General features: G+C 36.8%; 1 protein-coding gene across 1 annotated transcript in view; it reads right to left on the bottom strand.

The window, feature by feature from the left end:
* Window positions 1-20,794, bottom strand: part of LOC110453250 (glutamyl aminopeptidase-like) — a 105,273-nt gene that overhangs the window by 14,285 nt on the left and 70,194 nt on the right. Inside the window, exons 4-8 of the mRNA XM_021502120.1 lie at window positions 18,089-18,198; window positions 8,762-8,931; window positions 4,436-4,556; window positions 3,099-3,253; window positions 1,390-1,503 (exon numbers count right to left, since the gene is read on the bottom strand). Coding sequence (XP_021357795.1) covers window positions 1,390-1,503; window positions 3,099-3,253; window positions 4,436-4,556; window positions 8,762-8,931; window positions 18,089-18,198 — 670 coding nt within the window. The remainder of the gene's footprint in view (window positions 1-1,389; window positions 1,504-3,098; window positions 3,254-4,435; window positions 4,557-8,761; window positions 8,932-18,088; window positions 18,199-20,794) is intronic.

Below are 20,794 nucleotides of genomic sequence, written 5' to 3' on the forward strand. Positions count from 1 at the left end.
GAGATAACGTTAGCATGATTAAAAGCATTCCGTGAAAACGTTTGCCATAAAATGTTTGTGCAAAGATATTTTAATTATTTGAGCGAATCATATATAGATATAATATTGAAGCAATATTCTGTAACATTTCTCCTTTGGTTCAAGTATGGTATGGTAAAACATTTTTAACTTTTTTGCTGGTCTAATGCCTGCACAACATGGATCTGGAAATTAAACTACTTCACAAACAGATTATTGATATCGCCCTCCTATATATTAAAAAGAATACGGAAATTTCGAGGGATATAATGTTTTCCCAGTTAAAACATTTTCATTAACGTAAACGTGTTCAGCAGTTGCCATTTTAAGGTAAATACTTGGCCTGCTGTATACCACTGCATGATCCTATGCGACACAATCGAGCTTTCTCAGTTGTCCTACGTGTAGGGGACATTGAAGAGATCAATGCTGAATTAAATTAAATGATCAATTCTGAATTATTGCATCCATTGCTCTATGCATATACGTAGTTTAAATCTTTCTCTTTAATTCATTGTTCTTCTTTTTCTCAAATATCTGCTTCAGAGTCTTTCGATCAAGTTAAATGTGTTTGTTCTCGAATAACCTAGACCGTGAGGACCTTAGCGATAAATAAAACGTTGTACGTTGCAATATTATTCCTTTGCATTCAATAAGTAAAATTCCTTTGCTTTTTTTCAATTATTAGTAAAACATCGATATTATTACAATAATTCTCCAATCACATTGATAATTAGATTACATACTACAGTGTAAACACCATCCTAAGACAGATACTGTAGAATCATTTATTTTCTTGGTGTTAAAATTTCGTGGTTTTCATATACTAGCCAGTTTTAAGGACAATATATTTTGGTGATTTCTGATTTTCCCCTATCTATACCATACCAAATTTATCTTTTCGTGAAGATTTAATTTTTGTGGATGTTTGCTATCCACGAAATAAACGAAATTTAATGTCCCACGAACATTTATGATATAACAGAAGCAGACAGTTTTTCTCACAACTTGACGTCTTTGCAAAGGCAAGGGTCATTTGAAGATAAGGGAGACACCGACAAAAGGAAAGAGTTGGGAAGTGAACCGCCATTGTCAACCTTAGAAGATTCCATAAAAACCCCGATTCTGAAGGGGATCCCACATTAATCGCTTAGTAACCCTTTCACCCCTAAGTAACTTAAGTAGACTATACCATACATTCATCTGGGTGAGTCCATTATGGTCTACATTGGTGAAATGGTTAGGATACACACGCATTTTGATAAAGTAGGTCTGTTTTTCAACTCTACTATTCTGTATATGTATACACTAGTCGCCAATGTGTACAGGCTAGAGACATAATTCATGTGTACGGAACCATGGCTAACTTACCACTTCCCACTCCGGAAATACGTCATCCATGGCGAAGTACATGAGAAGACTTGCAAAACCTTCATTCAACCATAGATCATCCCACCATCGCATGGTCACCATGTTACCGAACCACTGGTAGAGAAATAATTGATGTTATGATAAACAAATACAAATATATTTTTGTTGAGATTGATGAAAAGTTGAAAAATGAGTTACTGACTGGGCTGAAACTACAGAGGGAAAATTATTAATGATAATTATAATAATATACAACATTTATATAGCGCCCTATATAATTTATAAAATTACTCTAAAGCGCTTTACTACATATGGATAATGGTAATGGTTATAGTTGTGAAAACAAAAAACAAAGGCTTACAATCACTTTTATACATTTAACAAGCAATGTGCACATAATTGAACAAATGAAAGGGTAGTATTTACATGACGTCTTTGCAAAGATTCTAAAATGCAGACGTGAAGAGGTGAGTGTTTATTTCCCTCTTGAACTTGGCCAGGGCATTTGACTTCCTAATCTATTCCACAACGTAGCCGAAACCCTTCCAAAGCATCTGTTTCCGTAGGTCACAGTACGAGATTTTGGGACACACAACAAAGATTCTGACTCCGACCGCAGTGATCTTGACAGCTGATACAGGGTAACAAGCTCCTGTAGGTACTGAAGAGCTGTTCCGTTCAGTGCCTTGTATGTGTATATCAGAATTTTGTACTGCGACCTGTATCGTACAGGTAACCAGTGCAACGAATGAAGCGCAGGTGTGATGTTCTCTCTCTCTAGAGTACGAGTAACTTGTCGTGCTGCAGTGTTCTGGACCCTCTGCAGACGACTAGTTAGTTTGTCAGATATACCACAGAGCAAGGCGTAACCATAATCCAACCGAAAGGTAACAAGTGAATGCACCAAAATCCTGCATGCATCTGCAGTTAGAAACTGCCGAATACAGCCGATGTTCCTGATGTGGTAGTAACAGGATTTGGCAATAGCGTTCACTTGTTTATCCATGATCAGAGAACTGTCAAAGTATACCCCTAAGTTTTTAACAGCTGGAACAGTCTCAATAGTTCTGGCACCAACCTTGAGCTGGATAGCCATTGTTTGCTGACACTTTGGGGAAAAGACGATTAGTTCCGTCTTTTCCTGTTTAAGTTTAAGCATGTTGGCGTTCATCCAGATACTGATATCTGTCAGACAAGCTTCCAGACTTTCCGAGACTATATTCCAACTGTCCTGTGGTTTTATGACCATGTACATTTGTGTGTCATCGGCATAGCAATGATAGCGAAGGCTGTGGCGACGACAAATCTCTCCAATCGGTTTGGAGTACAAACAATATTTTCGTGGTACTAACACCGACCCCTGAAGACCCCGAAATCTAGTACTTTGTCATGTGAGGTGGCAGATCCGATGGTAGCACACTGTCGTCGTTCACTCAGGTATGACTGTATCCAGCATAGTGCGGTATCAGTCACTCCATAAGAGTATTCCAGACGTTTATAAAGTATGCCATGGTCGATGACGTCAAATGCAGCTGACAAGTCCAGCATGACAAGCAGCGCTCTGCACTTGTTATCCAATGCAGAAGCTATATCACTATGTACACTAGGAGGGCAGTCTCAGTAGAGTGTCCCACGCGGTAGGCCGATTGAATGTTGTCATGGAGACTGTTAAAGAGTGAAGATATTATTTATCCTGATAAAGTGCCTACCGTATGTGCTATCTCGTGTGCTACGATCAATGTGACCATCAGTTGGTTCTCACTAGACGAGACATCCGGGTCAAACAAAAGGGCAGTCTCGCGATAAATCACGAGACCCCAGTTTTCCATGGCACCTCCGCTAAAATCAGGCACGGCGACGTGATCTGAAAAAGGAAAAAAAGTCATAAACGGGTAAACAATAATTGCTCTCACAGACAGGTTTGCTTGGCTTAGTATTAATATAAAATAATGGACTAAATAAAAACATATTTTCTAGGAATACTGCAGGGCAAACAGCTGATCCCTCAAATTAAACTGGTATGATAGTAAACGTTGCAAATTCGAACATGCCTAAAATTACCGATAACTGACGTTCTTAATATAAAACTTTTCATATTTCATGTTATTCTTTTTCATGTATGCTTACTTCATTTTCGCATACAAATCAAATCTAATTCTTTTCTAGAACATCTTTAATTGTCTTAGTATATGCACAATGTATGTACTCATTCATTTAAACACATTATGTATTTGAGATGTTTTATCGTAAAAGCATTTAACAGTGTATGTTAAATCATATATATGCGTTTATGATCTCTCGGTATACTTCCTAGATTCAGATGATATGACTTTTTGGGAAATATTAATTGTATGTGTTTTCCCTTCAAGTAACCAATCACACATGCCGTTACATATAATTGCTTGGTATTTTTTTACTCAAAAGAAATGATTCCTAAAGGTTGGCGAACAAAACAAATATCTGGAATAGGATTGTACAATATTTGTAAAAAAAACAGTTAGACATTCAAATGAGTCTGCACTACTATTGAAACGGAAGGCGATGTGCGTATTCTTTTTTTATTCAAACAGCGCCTGATTCCGCTTAATTACTGAAAACGGCGAAATTTGCGCAGTCAAATTTTCGTCCTTCGCCCATAAAATCAATTTTTCCCTAGTGTTAATTTCGCCCTTCACATTTAATTACTAGCAGTATTATGCGGTTTACTTATTATTCGCTGTAAGGCTAACTTCGCCCTCATTATGGAGGGCGAAAAGAGCGAATATTAAACTGCAGCGAAAAATTCCCGGTATACAGTAAGTATATGAGTTGTAAACATCAGAAGAGTTCTGTCTATTTTCAAATTAGGCATTTGTATCGTGTGTTTATAATGAACCATACCACTACTCATAATTGGCCAATACATTTTGTACGGCTGTCAAGGTTACAGCAAATATCGGGGCTGCAAAATATTTAAAAAGATGAATCAGTTTATAGTCTCAATTTTTATACAATAGTGATTTATAGTAAGCATGCGAAGTGATCAATCAAAGGCGTCGTTACTAACCTGCCTTCGGTACGACGTCTTTGATTTGGAAGTAATCGGTGAAGTAATCATATAATTGCACCCCTAAGTCAAGGGCGTAAAGCGTCTGGTTGATCTTGTTTGGCTGGGCCCAGATCCGTAACTGAAACAAAACCAGACCATTTTACGTAAAAATCAACAACATAAAAGCCTAGTGTCGTCACACAATGACACAATGACGTAATCATTTAATTTAAGCGTCATAAACTTCTATAAGATATACACTTGTTTTATTTTACAGCAATCATAAAACACGATATTTAAACATATTAAGCACGCTTGTCTTATTTAGTTTCAACATATTAATTGCCATAAATGGACAAGCGCGTAGGCACAAGTTAAAACAACTTATCAACGCCTTCTCCCAATATACATTTTAAATGACATTGCAATAATGACAATAAATATATATAAATATCACTCTTGTCGGTCCGGATAGAAGCGCGCAGAGGGTCATTTTGGGGGAAGAAACCGGAATGCTCAGAAAAAAAAACCCAACACATTGTCTCTCAGGTCAGTGAATCCAACCCAAACCGCTTGGGTGAAAGGCGAGTGCGCTACTCACTGCGCCACCCGACACTCCATGATACTGTGACGAAACAAATCATCAAACTCGATGCAAGTAAACAACATCGTGGAAAGGAAAAACAATAGAGGACAAAGACATCGTTAGAATTGTCTGTAGAGCAACTATGATTGACATAATTTGAATTTTAGTTTTGGATGACGTAGATACAGTAAATCGCATGATTTTGCAGAGAACGTATTTTCACGGTTATTTGCATGGAGAGTGGATCGTTATTTCAAATTAATCGTGATATATGGAAAAAAAGTATTTGGATAAACAGTATAAAGCTGTCATGTATATATCAACAATTTGAATCCTCATGTTTTTGTCGTTCAAGGCACAATTGCTAACATCATCATTGTCAAATCTGTGTTTTACAGTAGGTTTGTATATGATATGATGCTGAAATTTACTAAATATCGACAAAGCGAGGTCTATACATCTCTAAATGTTCTCGATTGATTCGTGGGGAACTGAAATCACGAAATGAAAAAAAAAGGAAGGTAAATACGATTTAACATAAACACTACTTGGAATATACTGTTAAACTGGTTCTTATTGAGCTGATTGAATTGTCTCTTCCTCTTGTATTTCAGCAAAAAATATAAACCTCGCGGAAATTAAAAGATTTACAGTAATTCTATTTGCTATTTGTAATCTTAATTGAAATTCATTAGAACACGTGATTGTTTCTTATTAGTAAAGCAAGAAAAGCAAACGACGAAAATACAAACAAAAGCAATAATGAAGTACTCCCAATACGATCGTTGTATGACAATTTATAGACACTGTAACTTGGTTAGAGGATAATTCCTAATTAGTTTGGTAAGATGACGCTCGCTAATTCTCTTTAAGTACATATGATTCAGGTCTAATTGGAAACAGCAATGCTTGTTATAACGGCGATAAGAGATTGATTTAATAGAGCTGTCGAGAATGAATTGTTTTCATAGAGAATATGCATGGAGTTCTAAATATACCTAACGCCGATGTTTATCACAAATAATCAGAAATGGAACTGCAGGAAAGTTGTCCACTGTTTCGTTCATACAGTAGAGTCTCATTAAAATCTGTTTATATTACGGAGGGCGAAACCTGCAGCAACAGATTCCAGGAATACAGTATGACGTTTTGTATTCTGACTATTTCGAGGGCGAAAAAAATATTTTAAGCATAAAAAAAGATGAAAAAAACATAAAAAGAAAAGAGAAAAAACAATCAAAATAATAATAATAATAAAAATGGCGAAAACCTGCGTAGATAACGTTACAATAAACAGGAAAAACGGTCATGTGCTTCTATATTGGCTTAAATCTACTTTGGTTTGGCAGGTTTTTGTTTCCCGTCAATAATTTTTTGACGGAATTTCATCTTTTCGTCTATAATATTTCGCGGTTGTTCGCCTTGTTTTAGTACTTTTTGTTGGGTTTTCGTCTTTCCGTTACTTCGCTTTATCGCAGATGAGAGAGCTAAAATGTATCATACACGCGAGATGAGACGTCGTCAGTCCAAGAAATATCAATTTCTGGAACAGGAGAATACTGCATTATCCTACATTATAAAGATATATCCACACTTCCGGTTAGGAAAAATATCTATGTCTTAGGGTAAAGACATGGGATTCTTCGTCACAATCATTGTATGAAGTCACGTCAACAATGCACTGACGTCACGTCATTAAAGCGATGACGTCACGTCAACAAAAGCAGATCACGGAAGATAACTCCGATCTGCTGGAAATTATGAAATACACGTATGCATTTCTTGAAATAAGGACTTGTGTTTCATGTAGGAGAAAATAATTATTTCCTACTTAAGAAGTCTCTTTACTCTCGGGGTAAGATTCTTAAATGTCTGGCACTCGGCATCTCCTCGGGCTAAACATTAAAGAATCTTAACTCTGTGATTGTGATTTTTGCTGTCTAACCCTCATGGTTGGGAAATATTGTATTGTTCTTGTATATGCATCTGTGAAACTGGCATTTTTATCCTCAGAACACATTTTTTTTCATAAAAATTGCACAAGGCTTCATGTGGTTTTTTCAGAAATAATTTATCAAAGCTTAATCTTGTCGAGAAACAAGTTTCTAATGAACTGTTTTTCGACAGTGGTACAGGAATCTGTAAAAAACGTAAAGTCTGTGGTCGTTTATCTGAGACACAATGTGAGTCTTTGTTCCGCATTGTCGAGCAGATTTAATACATAGTGTAGGCGGGGGATGTGTAATGACCCTTGTGTTCATGTCTGAATGCGGGGGAGTGATGACGTCACAACTCTCAATTATACTACAGTACTGTTGTGTGTGTGGAGGATGTTTGTTACACTCTATTTACATTGATTACAACAGGTGTCTGTCTGTTTGTCTGTCTGTCTGTCCGTCTGCTACACATGTTTACGTCTCAATCTAGGTCTATCATTGAAACTTATTTTATAACGTATGTTAGATCCCGGATGTAAAAGTTTTACAAGCTTGATAAGTCTGGTAATTTACTGTCAAATTATACTAATTCGCCATAACATTGTGTCTGTAAATATTTTATCATCTGTTGTCCTAAACGTAATATTGGAAATATATTCATGTTGTTGTTGTCTCAATCTTAGATATTTTTAAAACTTTTCAAAAATGGAAAAAATGTTAGTTAGGATAACCAAACTTTTAACAACGGTTTCTTGTATATTCATTTTATACCATAAAGCCAGCTTCATTCTCTTCGCGACAGGTGTAATCAAACACAAAATAGTCTTTGAAGATGTTTGAATGTTGATATTTTGCCCGACGCTGAAGCCAAACACCATCACAAATGTGTTCTAAACTTCAACAGTTATGACAAATTTCGAGTTTGGTTTTCGTCAACTTTTGATTAAGCTAACCAATCATTTTAAAGTTGTTTCCAAGAGGATACAGAGCTCAAATGTTTATAGATGTATAAACCGCAATTCTGTTATCTTCCTTATATGTTAAACAACTTTTGAAAGGTTATGTTGACTTGTAAATTATAAGCTTGGCACCTTTCTTATAACAGTCAAGATTATAACGATATTCAATACAGTAGCACGGGCAATTCTCCTATCTACAACTTAACGTGTGTTTACATTTGTTCTTGTTTTTAGTTTTTATTTACATACATGTCAGACATATCCTGTCCGATCTTTGTTACGGCTTCAATTTATGTCACATTAATTAAGGATGTAGGAAAACACTAAAGAGTTCCACTGTAGTGTTTGCATATAGAGTTACCTCCCATCGATTTCGTTTCTGATATAACTGTAGCCGGGCTGGTTGTTGTTGTGTTTTGTAATGTTTTGCGTCCTATAAACAGCTAAGGTCATTGAAGGACGTGACTCTATATATGTGTATGATATTTGTCTGTTTGTATGTATTATGTAAGCGGTACGTTGGTGTACATGTATTTGTCTCCTTGCTACAGCGCGGATCTGATGCCGACTATCTGAGTAACCATGCCGAAAGCACCTAGCAAAGTATTCTACTCGTTTACATTATACTGACATTGGGTTGATTAATTCAGGATTTATTATAAGTTTGCCGTCTCAAACTCTGTTCTCGCTTTTGGTATTGACATTGGATTCTGTATTTGATTGTGGTATTATTATAGTAATGATACATCATGTTTATCTGAATTTGAACGCTCGATCAGGGTTCGAACCCGGACCGTCGCCCTGGTAGGTCGATGTATTGTCCACTGATCAACCAATCCCAGTGTACTGATTAATATCTTACCTGGTAGTCGCCGTTGATCATGGCCTCCTTGTACTCAAAATCAGACACCACTATCGCTAATAGATACGTCGACATAATAGGGGTCACGTGGTAGTTTACTCTAATCCATCCGGGTTCTGTCGACATGTACTGCTCTGTCTCTACGGGCATGTTGCTAAGGGCCGTGTAACCTTGGAAATCAAACATGGCGGCATTTATCAGTTTTTGTTTAGAGTTTTCAAATGATAAACAACGAAAACAATGGAAGCAATTTAAGAAAAAAAAAAAATTAAGACAAAGAATGTCATATTATGGACTGGCCCTGTCTTTAAAATGTTAAATTATTTAGAAAAAAAATAACTCTAATAATTTTGAATTTTGAATTTTGATCACTTGCATGTCTGATTCCTGAGTTCTAATCTAAGCTAGTAGTAAAATGCAGCCGAGAAATTCTTCATCAAACTTAGGGCCTCGTTATATTATTAAATCTGTTTTTCCCGCAGATGGAGATACAAGTACAATGCAATAAGTGTCAAATTGACGAAATACTTGTGAACAATAGGTGCAATGCCAAATTGGCGTAAGAAGTGTTAAAAGTCACTGAGAATCACTTAAGAGCGAAAAAATCAATTCTACGACTTAATCTACCTTATTATACCAGTAAACTTCAATTAGCATTGAATTTTACAAAACACAATCTAAATCATAAATTCATGACCGAACTTAATGACGTACCAGCTAAATAATCTATGCATGGCTAACTTAATGATGTACAATCTAAATCATATTTGCATGGCCCAAATTACGGAAACACTCTCCAAATTAGCGGAGCACCATTTAAATTTAAAAACCATATCCAAGTTGTCGGGACATGGACCAGTTTTCAGGAACAACAACCAATTTTCAGGGACAACAACCAATTTTCAGGAACATAACAATTCAATAAGATTGTGCCTTTGTTCCCGAAAACTGGTCGTTGGCCCCCGAAAATTAAGTCGTTGTCCCGCTCACTCGCACAGCGGTATTCCCTTTGATGTAGCCGCGCTCCGGCGAAGCCCGTACAGGTGAGGCAGTCTATAGTCCCTGCCTTGCTGGCCGTGTTGTCGGTATAGCTATGCAACGACGGTTGCTCTAATTCCGTAATCAAAACGATATAATAACACAGGTCGATAGTACACTTATATTTACTTCGAATGAAATAAATAAAGACCAAGGAAATAATGCTTATTTTGTACTACGGCCAGGGTTAGGATCGAAATGAACGACCATTTGAGAATAATGCATAACTTTTACCGTATTGCTGAACTGGTGCTTTGATACATCACTCCAGGGACACATGAAGCCAGTATATACGTCTCTGATCACTCATATAATAATCAAAGACACAATATGAACTCTCAATATTAACGATATTTAATGACGAATGATAAGTACGTCCCGATGTCGTATACAACTTATATTACGTAAACTATATCCCCCGGCTCCGTTCGGTCCGAGGTAAATGTTCATAAACGAACCACTGTATATATATATATATGTTAAGACAGTTTACGTTCCTATTTTGCTTCATATACCTTTCAATCGTTTTTTATGTTGTTAATAGTTTTGTGATTTATATAATCCTCTTAGTAAGGAGATTCCCGATCACCTGTCCTCTCAGCTTTTAATTTCTATTGTATTTAACATAAATGTATTTTATTCATATTTTGGTGTTTTTTTAATCATTACTGATATAATTTCAATTAAATGGAACTTTATCTTTCCTGTACTGTCGTAAGAATATCCCTTCTGATTTAATGTTTCATGTTATAATATTTAAGGTTGAACTTTCTATTTAGTTTAGGTTATCGGGTGATAAAGAAAAAATAATTTACCCGGGTTCCATTGTAGTTATCACCCGATAACCTAAATTGAATAGAAAGTTAATCCTTATATTTATAGCCTTTTTCTTTACATAAAACGCGTCCATTTATGTCATCAAAGTAAACGTATGTAAATGAACACACAATCCAGCCGTCCTGTCAGTCAACAACGTGACGTCATCGGAATGTATGAATTTCAACAATGTATATTTACATTTCAACAATGTATCTTTTGCATGAATACACTAATGAGTTACACATCTGGTATCCGAGGTACTCCTGTTAACTTCCTAAAACAGCAATGTAAGCTCCCGGGTTGTTGAAACTTCGAGTGATAATGACAATGATCTCCACAAAGGCTTTCATTAGAAAAAATACCATTTAAGTTACGTACACTTATGTGTTTAAAGTGAACGAAATTTTCGAAATATCTTGTTTCTTTATTCATTTAAAGCGAACTTAACCATTTCAGAAAGATAATGTGCATCCGTATGTCAGTTATCAAAACTGTATAAAGTAAAGAGAGAAAAAAAATAGAGCATTATTCTTAACCAGAGACGTTATATTACAATATATACGACTTTGGTGTATAGTCTAAACAGTTGCTCTCGTCTAACGAACCTGTGATTACTAAAATTTAGAACCTATGAAACTTCTTATATAAAAGGCTAAGCGTGATCCGGTTGTTAAATATATGAATTATCAGAATTAATATTGAATATTGTATTACCTGTCTTCAGACAGAGACATATAAAGCCGTAAGTAGTATATACGTTTCCGCTTCAGGTCAACCATGACAATCAGAATAATATATAAACTAAAGGTATTTTGTTTTGGTTTCCTTTATATCATAACCAGAGACCTTCTCTGTATTAACGTAATATGTTAGGTATCAGTACATTTTACTCATAGTTCCAGTAGTATTAGTAATCATTATCATATACATATATAGATAAAATATATTGCCGTGTGAATGATGTAATTGATATACAGTAGGTGTTAAGATAAGTTCTGTGCACTGATCTTACACGAAAATGGCACCGTTTCATTGGTTGATATACCTGTCAATCACGCGCGGTAGAGAGGTGGGCCCTCGCGATGATTGGTTGATGTTCTTGTCGATGCTCCGCTGTTGTTTGATTGACAAGAATATCACGGGCCGTAATTCTCGTCACACTCTGGTGCATGCTGTGTACACAACCGCCAGTCATGTCGTCGTTGAACAGCACTACTACGTGATCTGTTTCTGTGCCGGATTATATATATTGCAAAGTTACTGTACCGCTACGGTCCAAATATACGGAAATGTATCAGTAAAAATATTTACAAAATAACTTCAACGTTGGTGTCTTCTGTGTTTGAATGTCAATAAAACGTATAGCATATTTTCGGTATTACCGTTTAATGACAAATCGACGACACTGTGTCGTCCTTATGTTAGGTCGAAAATTCAAATAAACAACAAAATACCGACAGTTACACATTTGATATTATTCAATACAGTACTTATTGATGTGTAATGCCACGGACTTAGATATAATTAAACATCTTTGTTCAATAATGAAAAGCATCTCGATCCACTCCTTGAGCCGGCTTAGGTGTGAAATTTGCGACAGGTACAAAATACTAAACACACCTGTGTCCAGTGCTTGATTGATAGGTTTTGCGTCCGCTTCACTACCGAGTAGTTCGGTCAATCACTGGTAAGATGTACAGGTGTGAAAACCACGTGATTATGTGGATATCCAATGCAATAACCTGAATTGAATTAATAATGTTTAATAAGATACAATGTATCATAAACAAAATTATAGCGGATACGTACGTATATACTGGTTTTATTCGTCTTTGATTAGAATTATGATAACGGAATATTTTCAGTATATAGGTTGTTTCTATAATTTTGTAGAGGTAGGGGTGCTGCCATGATATAAATGTAAATTAGAAATGTTTTATAATACTTTGGCAGTGCGATCACATTACATTATTACCATGCTGATATGATATTTAAACATTATTAGCTGTATACATGGATAATTACAATGGCACATGTAGTCACAGGTAAAGCATAGTTTCAGGTAGATTCAAGCATATCACACCTGCCGGTTGAAATAACAGACCTGTGCTCTAAGGGGGTTAGAGGTGTGATCAAACACCACACAAGTTCTGTATTACCACTGTCATAATTATGCTGTAATGAGTTAATTGGAGATTCCCAGGTAAGACCCACAGGTAAGAAAACTGTACCTGGTAATCCAATTCAATTCAGTTTATTGCTTTGAAAAGCCACATAATCACGTGGTTTCACACCTGTATATTTTACCTGTGATTATCCAAACTACTCGGTAGTGAAGCGGACGCAAAACCTATCAATCAAGCACTGGACACGGTGTGTTTAGTGTGATGTACCTGTACCCAAATTTTAAAACTAAGCCGGCTAAAGGAGTGGATCGAGTTGCTTTACATTATTGAACCAAGATGTTAAATTATAACTTGTGTATATTACATGTATATGGAGAGAAAAAGTTTAACCTTCATAATTCAATTATATTTTCGAGATAAATATAATCACGGACTCAGATTATCTAAGTCCTCGATATAACTTAGCATCGCATCAATAAGTACTGTATTGTATAATGATATTCAATGTGTAACTGTCGGTATTTTGTTGTTTATTTGAATTGTCGACCTAACATAAGGACGACACAGTGTAGTCAATTTGTCATTAAACGGTAATACCGAAAATATGCTATACGTTTTTTTGACACTCAAACACAGAAGACACCAACGTTGAAGTTATTTGTTAACATTTTTCACTGATACATTTCCGTATATTTGGACTGTAACGGTACAGTAACTTTGCAATATATATAATCCTGCACAGAAACTGGTCACGTAGTAGTGCTGTTCAACGACGACATGATTGGCGTTTGTGTACACAGCATGACAAAAGGTGATTACGTGTTGTCATCCAATTATAGGCTAATGTCGATTGGATGTCTTGTGATATATATTAACCCTTATAATAATAATTTATTTTATTAAAGAGTCACATATCCATTCACAATTTAAAGTTTCTAGTTGAAACAAAATTGATAGAATTAATTATCCGGCCAAGTTGACCTATGAGACACTATTTCAACGTTAAATACAGATTACTGTAAAAGCATAATATTTCGTTGGGGATTTAATTTCGTTTATTTCGTGGTTTAAAGAAAACCATGAAATATAATCCCAACGAAATTTTAATCGCACGAAATAGAAATTAGCGAAAATATGAAATAAACTATTACTTTAATTACAAACCATGCTGTATTTACATTTAGACACAGGTCATGATAAACGGTGTACTTATCGTCACAGACACAGAGTTAAACACTTATAACTATAGCGCGTCAATCAAGCGTTTGTTACATCGCTCTTTGTATGTAAATTATAGAGCATGACGGATTTGACCGATACCCATAGTGTGAGTTTATCTCGCCGGGTCTTACCTGAACCTCGCAAGCAGTACGGTGACCATCGGGCGATGGTCGATCTATTGTTTTCCACTGACTGGGGTGAAGCGAGGTGTGAAAATTTCACCTGGAGTGGATGGGTGATCACCTCGGGCGATGTACGGTAAGTCTTATTGTCCAGGTGTCAAACATAAAATAACTGGGTTTGAAAATATTGATTTCACGAAATATTTTCCCCACGAACTTGTCCCAAATCCAAAACAACGAAATTTAACCACCAACGTAAATATATGCTTTTACAGTATACTATGATTTAAAAATTAAAGTACAAATCAACTTCTCCACGGTCGGTTGCTGGTTACTTAATCAGATAATGAAATAACAAGATTTTTCCTTTGTTAAAGAAATAATTAACTGGGCCAACCTACCTGCAAACATATAAACATGCACACGTATGTACAATCAATCATATCAACATGTTTTTTTCATAACAACCACTTACCTATACATTCAACAACATTTTGCACATACTTGTACAATTATACCCTCTTGTCAAATACAGCTTTTTATACATTACATACCAAGTCAACCCACTTTTTCACTAACATTTTATGCGAGGACCAGGCTGCCTGCGCTAAGTAAAACGAATTCAGTACAAATGTCACTTTAGTATTTGAACATTGTGTTAGCAGGAAAAAAGTATTTCAGTATTAGCAATAGCAAAACAGTCCTATAAATAAATATTTGCTTTTGTCTATTATATTTTAACATGAACACCGATAATTCTCATAATACATTGTCACAGTTCCTTAGTTTAATGATTTTTCCTTGACGCTTACAAGTAGTGATTACATTTAATTATCCTTCAATGCTTAGTTAGAAAGTTCATACAGACCAACAGCTATATTTATACACCTACAATTTCAACATACATGTCCAATACAATGTACATCCACATGTAAGGTTTCTGTGCACGATTATACATTACAAACAAAGTAAACCTACTTTCTCATAATAAAATTGTATGCATGGGATGCTTGCACCAATTAAAAAAGAATTCAGAACGAATGTCACTTTCAAGTTTAAATATATTGTACAACAGGAAACAGAAAAAGAAATACCAAATGTCACTGCGAGTACATGCACCAGAATGTGACGAGAATTACGGCCCGTGATATTCTTGTCAATCAAACAACAGCGGAGCATCGACAAGAACATCAACCAATCATCGCGAGGGCCCACCTCTCTACCGCGCGTGATTGACAGGTATATCAACCAATGAAACGGTGCCATTTTCGTGTAAGATCAGTGCACAGAACTTATCTTAACACATATTGTATATCAATTACATCATTCACACGGCAATATATTTTATCTATATATGTATTTGATAATGATTACTAATACTACTGGAACTATGAGTGAAATGTACTGATACCTAATATATTACGTTAATACAGAGAAGGTATCTGGTTATGATAGAAAGGAAACCAAAACAAAATACCTTTAGTTTATATATTATTCTGATTGTCATGGTTGACCTGAAGCGGAAACGTATATACTACTTACGGCTTTATATGTCTCTGTCTGAAGACAGGTAATACAATATTCAATATTAATTCTGATAATTCATATATTTAACAACCGGATCACGCTTAGCCTTTTATATAAGAAGTTTCATAGGTTCTAAATTTTAGTAATCACAGGTTCGTTAGACGAGAGCAACTGTTTAGACTATACACCAAAGTCGTATATATTGTAATATAACGTCTCTGGTTAAGAATAATGCTCTATTTTTTTTCTCTCTTTACTTTATACAGTTTTGATAACTGACATACGGATGCACATTATCTTTCTGAAATGGTTAAGTTCGCTTTAAATGAATAAAGAAACAAGATATTTCGAAAATTTCGTTCACTTTAAACACATAAGTGTACGTAACTTAAATGGTATTTTTTCTAATGAAAGCCTTTGTGGAGATCATTGTCATTATCACTCGAAGTTTCAACAACCCGGGAGCTTACATTGCTGTTTTAGGAAGTTAACAGGAGTACCTCGGATACCAGATGTGTAACTCATTAGTGTATTCATGCAAAAGATACATTGTTGAAATGTAAACATACATTGTTGAAATTCATACATTCCGATGACGTCACGTTGTTGACTGACAGGACGGCTGGATTGTGTGTTCATTTACATACGTTTACTTTGATGACATAAATGGACGCGTTTTATGTAAAGAAAAAGGCTATAAATATAAGGATTAACTTTCTATTCAATTTAGGTTATCGGGTGATAACTACAATGGAACCCGGGTAAATTATTTTTTCTTTATCACCCGATAACCTAAACTAAATAGAAAGTTCAACCTTAAATATTATAACATGAAACATTAAATCAGAAGGGATATTCTTACGACAGTACAGGAAAGATAAAGTTCCATTTAATTGAAATTATATCAGTAATGATTAAAAAAACACCAAAATATGAATAAAATACATTTATGTTAAATACAATAGAAATTAAAAGCTGAGAGGACAGGTGATCGGGAATCTCCTTACTAAGAGGATTATATAAATCACAAAACTATTAACAACATAAAAAACGATTGAAAGGTATATAAAGCAAAATAGGAACGTAAACTGTCTTAACATATATATATATATACAGTGGTTCGTTTATGAACATTTACACAATCGGTTCATCATTTGCACGAGTTTATCAATAAATACTGGACAACTAGTACCTCGGACCGAACGGAGCCGGGGGATATAGTTTACGTAATATAAGTTGTATACGACATCGGGACGTACTTATCGTTCGTCATTAAATATCGTTAATATTGAGAGTTCATATTGTGTCTTTGATTATTATATGAGTGATCAGAGACGTATATACTGGCTTCATGTGTCCCTGGAGTGATGTATCAAAGCACCAGTTCAGCAATACGGTAAAAGTTATGCATTATTCTCAAATGGTCGTTCATTTCGATCCTAACCCTGGCCGTAGTACAAAATAAGCATTATTTCCTTGGTCTTTATTTATTTCATTCGAAGTAAATATAAGTGTACTATCGACCTGTGTTATTATATCGTTTTGATTACGGAATTAGAGCGACCGTCTTTGCATAGCTATACCGACAACACGGCCAGCAAGGCAGGGACTATAGACTGCCTCACCTGTACGGGCTTCGCCGGAGCGCGGCTACATCAAAGGGAATACCGCTGTGCGAGTGAGCGGGACAACGACTTAATTTTCGGGGGCCAACGACCAGTTTTCGGGAACAAAGGCACAATCTTATTGAATTGTTATGTTCCTGAAAATTGGTTGTTGTCCCTGAAAATTGGTTGTTGTTCCTGAAAACTGGTCCATGTCCCGATAACTTGGATATGGTTTTTAAATTTAAATGGTGCTTCGCTAATTTAGAGAGTGTTTCCGTAATTTGGGCAATGCAAATATGATTTAGATTGTACATCATTAAGTTAGCCATTCATAGATTATTTAGCTGGTACGTCATTAAGTTCGGTCATGAATTTATGATTTAGATTGTGTTTTGTAAAATTCAATGCTAATTGAAGTTTACTGGTATAATAAGGTAGATTAAGTCGTAGAATTGATTTTTTCGCTCTTAAGTGATTCTCAGTGAGTAATGCTAAAGTATTATCATATTTTTTCATGAAAACATGAACTACATTTGCAGCTAGTTACGATAACATCGATTTTCATTGAAATAACTGTTGCCAAATACGTAATAGCAGCCCGAACATGTTCAAATAGTATTCACTGTGTAAATCGTTACTCTTCGTATTCGACATCGTTAAGGCTTTTCGCATAAACTAACGATGTATTTCAGTTGTAGATAATAATGACAAATCGGAATTCAATATAAAACTATTTATCAAAATGTTATTACAATTCCTAACAAAATGAGGAATGCCATTAAAATGTCTGTTGTATAGTTTATTATATTGCTTACACAGTTGTTGTAATGGATTTTGCAATATGTCATTTATAGCGTCATAACATACCTTCCTCGTGCTGTATCGTCAATTTAAACGTGGCTTTCATGGCAGGTTCATCAAAGCATGGAAACACCTTCCGGGCGTCGGTAGACTGGAGCTGTGTGGCCGCTAGGTATCTAGAAGTATAAATGTAAATAATATTTTATAGAAATACGAAGTTAGAAAGCGTTTATTTGAAAATGTAATTTATCGATGCTTAAAGCCAGACGATGTAAGCATTGTACTGTACGCATGGACATTTCGTCAAATAAGGATTATATCAAAACAATAAAACCAAAAATGTTTCGAAACAAATGTAAAAGTACAGTAAAAAGATAATTATATACGAATACTACCACTACAAATGTCGTGTTCTTGGTACAACAGGTAGCATTTCTTAAACTACTGTTTCTTTTAAGCTGTGCTGGTTTGAATTTCAAGTAGAAGGTTACTGCCAACATCAGTGACCAATTTAAAAAGTCCACCAGTAGAGTCAATCTCCTTGTAACACGTACATGTGAAATTGAAATTGAAGAATAAAAACAGAACTTTTAATTCAGATATTGTCATTGTGCTTAGATGCCGCTGTGGAATATTTCGTTCTTGGGTGTTGATGTTTTTGCATATTTTATTCTTCAGTACTGAAGTTGTGGTATATTGTTTGTCGATGCTGTGGTATATACTTTATCTTTGTGTGTCGACCATGTAGCAAACTTTATCTTTGTGTGTCGACCATGTAGCATACTTTATTACCTTTGTGTGTTGACGCTGTGGCGTATTTTGTCCGTGTGTGTTGATGCTGTGGCGTATTTTGTCCGTGTGTGTTGACGCTGTGGCGTATTTTGTCCGTGTGTGTTGACACTGTGGCGTATTTTGTCCGTGTGTGTTCACGCTGTGGCGTATTTTATCCGTGTGTGTTCAGGCTGTGGCGTATTTTGTCCGTGTGTGTTCACGCTGTTGCGTATTTTGTCCGTGTGTGTTGACGCTGTGGCGTATTTTGGCCGTGTGTGTTGACGCTGTTGCGTATTTTGTCCGTGTGTCTTGATGCTGTGGCGTATTTTGTCCGTTTGTGTTGACGCTGTGGCGTTTTTTGTCCGTGTCTGTTGACGCTGTGGCGTATTTGGACCATGTGTGTTCACGCTGTGGCGTACGTTGCCCGTGTGTGTTCACGCTTTGGCGTATGTTGCCCGTGGGCGTTGCCGCTGTGGCGTATTTTGTCCGGGTGTGTTCACGCTGTGGCGTACGTTGCCCGTGTGTGTTCACGCTGTGGCGCATTTTGTCCGTGCGTGTTGACGCTGTGGCGTATTTGGTCCGTGTGTGTTGACGCTGTAGCGTATTTTGTCCGTGTGTGTAGCATACTCTATTACCTTTGTGTGTTGACGCTGTGGCGTCTTTTGTCCGTGTGTGTTGACGTTGTGGCGTATTTTGTCCGTGTGCGTTCACGCTGTGGCGTATTTTATCCGTATGTGTTCAGGCTGTGGCGTATTGTGTCCGTGTGTGTTGACGCTGTAGCGTATTTTGTCCGTGTGTGTATACGCTATGGCGTATTTTCTCCGTGTGTGTTGACGCTGTGTCGTATTTTGTCCGTGTGTGTTTGCACAGTGGCGTATTTTGTCCGTGGGTGTTCACGCTGTGGCGTATTTGTCCGTGTGTGTTCACGCTTTGGCGTACTTTGACCTTGTGTGTCAAGATATTTTTGTCCTTGATATATTCCGTGTGTGTTCACGCTTTGGGGTATTTTGTCCGTGTGTGTTGGCGCTGTGGCGTATGTTGTCCGTGTGTGTTCACGCTGTTGCGTATTTTGTCCGTGTGTGTGTTGACTCTGGGGCGTATTTTGTCCGTGTGCGTTGACGCTGTGGCGTATTTTTTCCGTGTGTGTTGACGCTGTGTCGTATTTTGTCCGTGTTTGTTGACGCTGTGGCGAATTTTGTCCGTGTGTGTTGACCCTGGGGCGTATTTTGTCCGTGTGCGTTGACGCTGTGGCGTATTTTTTCCGTGTGTGTTGACACTGTGTCGTATTTTGTCCGTGTGTGTTGTCTCTGTGGCGTATTTTGTCCGTGTCTGTTGACGCTGTGGCGTATTTCGTCCGTGTGTGTTGACTCTGTGGCGTATTTTGTCCGTGTGGCTGTGGCGTATTTTGTCCGTATGTGTTGGCGCTGTGGCGTATGTTGTCCGTGTGTGTTCACGCTGTTGCGGATTTTGTCCGTGTGTGTTCACGCTTTGGCGGATATTGTCCGTGTGTGTTGACGCTGCGGCGTATTTTGTCTGTGTGTGTTCACGCTGTTGCGTATTTTGTCCGTGTGTCTTGATGCTGTGGCGTATTTTGTCCGTTTGTGTTGACGCTGTGGCGTTTTTTGTCCGTGTGTGTTGACACTGTGGCGTATCTTGTCCGTGTGTGTTGAGGCTGTGGCGTATTTTGTCCGTGTTTGTTGACGCTGTGGCTTATTTTGTCCGTGTGTGGTGACGGCGGGGCGTATTTTGTCCTTGTGTGTTCACGCTTTGGCGTATTTTGACCTTGTGTGTCAAGATATGGCGTATTTTGTCCGTGTGTCCTCACGCTGTGGCGTATCTTGTCCGTGGGTGTTGACGCTGTGGCGGATTTTGTCCGTGTGTGTTGACTCTGTGGCGTATTTTGTCCGTGGGTGTTCACGCTGTGGCGTATTTTATCCGTATGTGTTCAGGCTGTGGCGTATTTTGTTCGTGTGTGTTCACGCTGTTGCGTATTTTGTCCGT

Source organism: Mizuhopecten yessoensis, unplaced genomic scaffold (genome assembly GCF_002113885.1).
Source record: "Mizuhopecten yessoensis strain PY_sf001 unplaced genomic scaffold, ASM211388v2 scaffold7205, whole genome shotgun sequence".
Taxonomy (NCBI): Eukaryota; Metazoa; Mollusca; class Bivalvia; order Pectinida; family Pectinidae; genus Mizuhopecten; species Mizuhopecten yessoensis.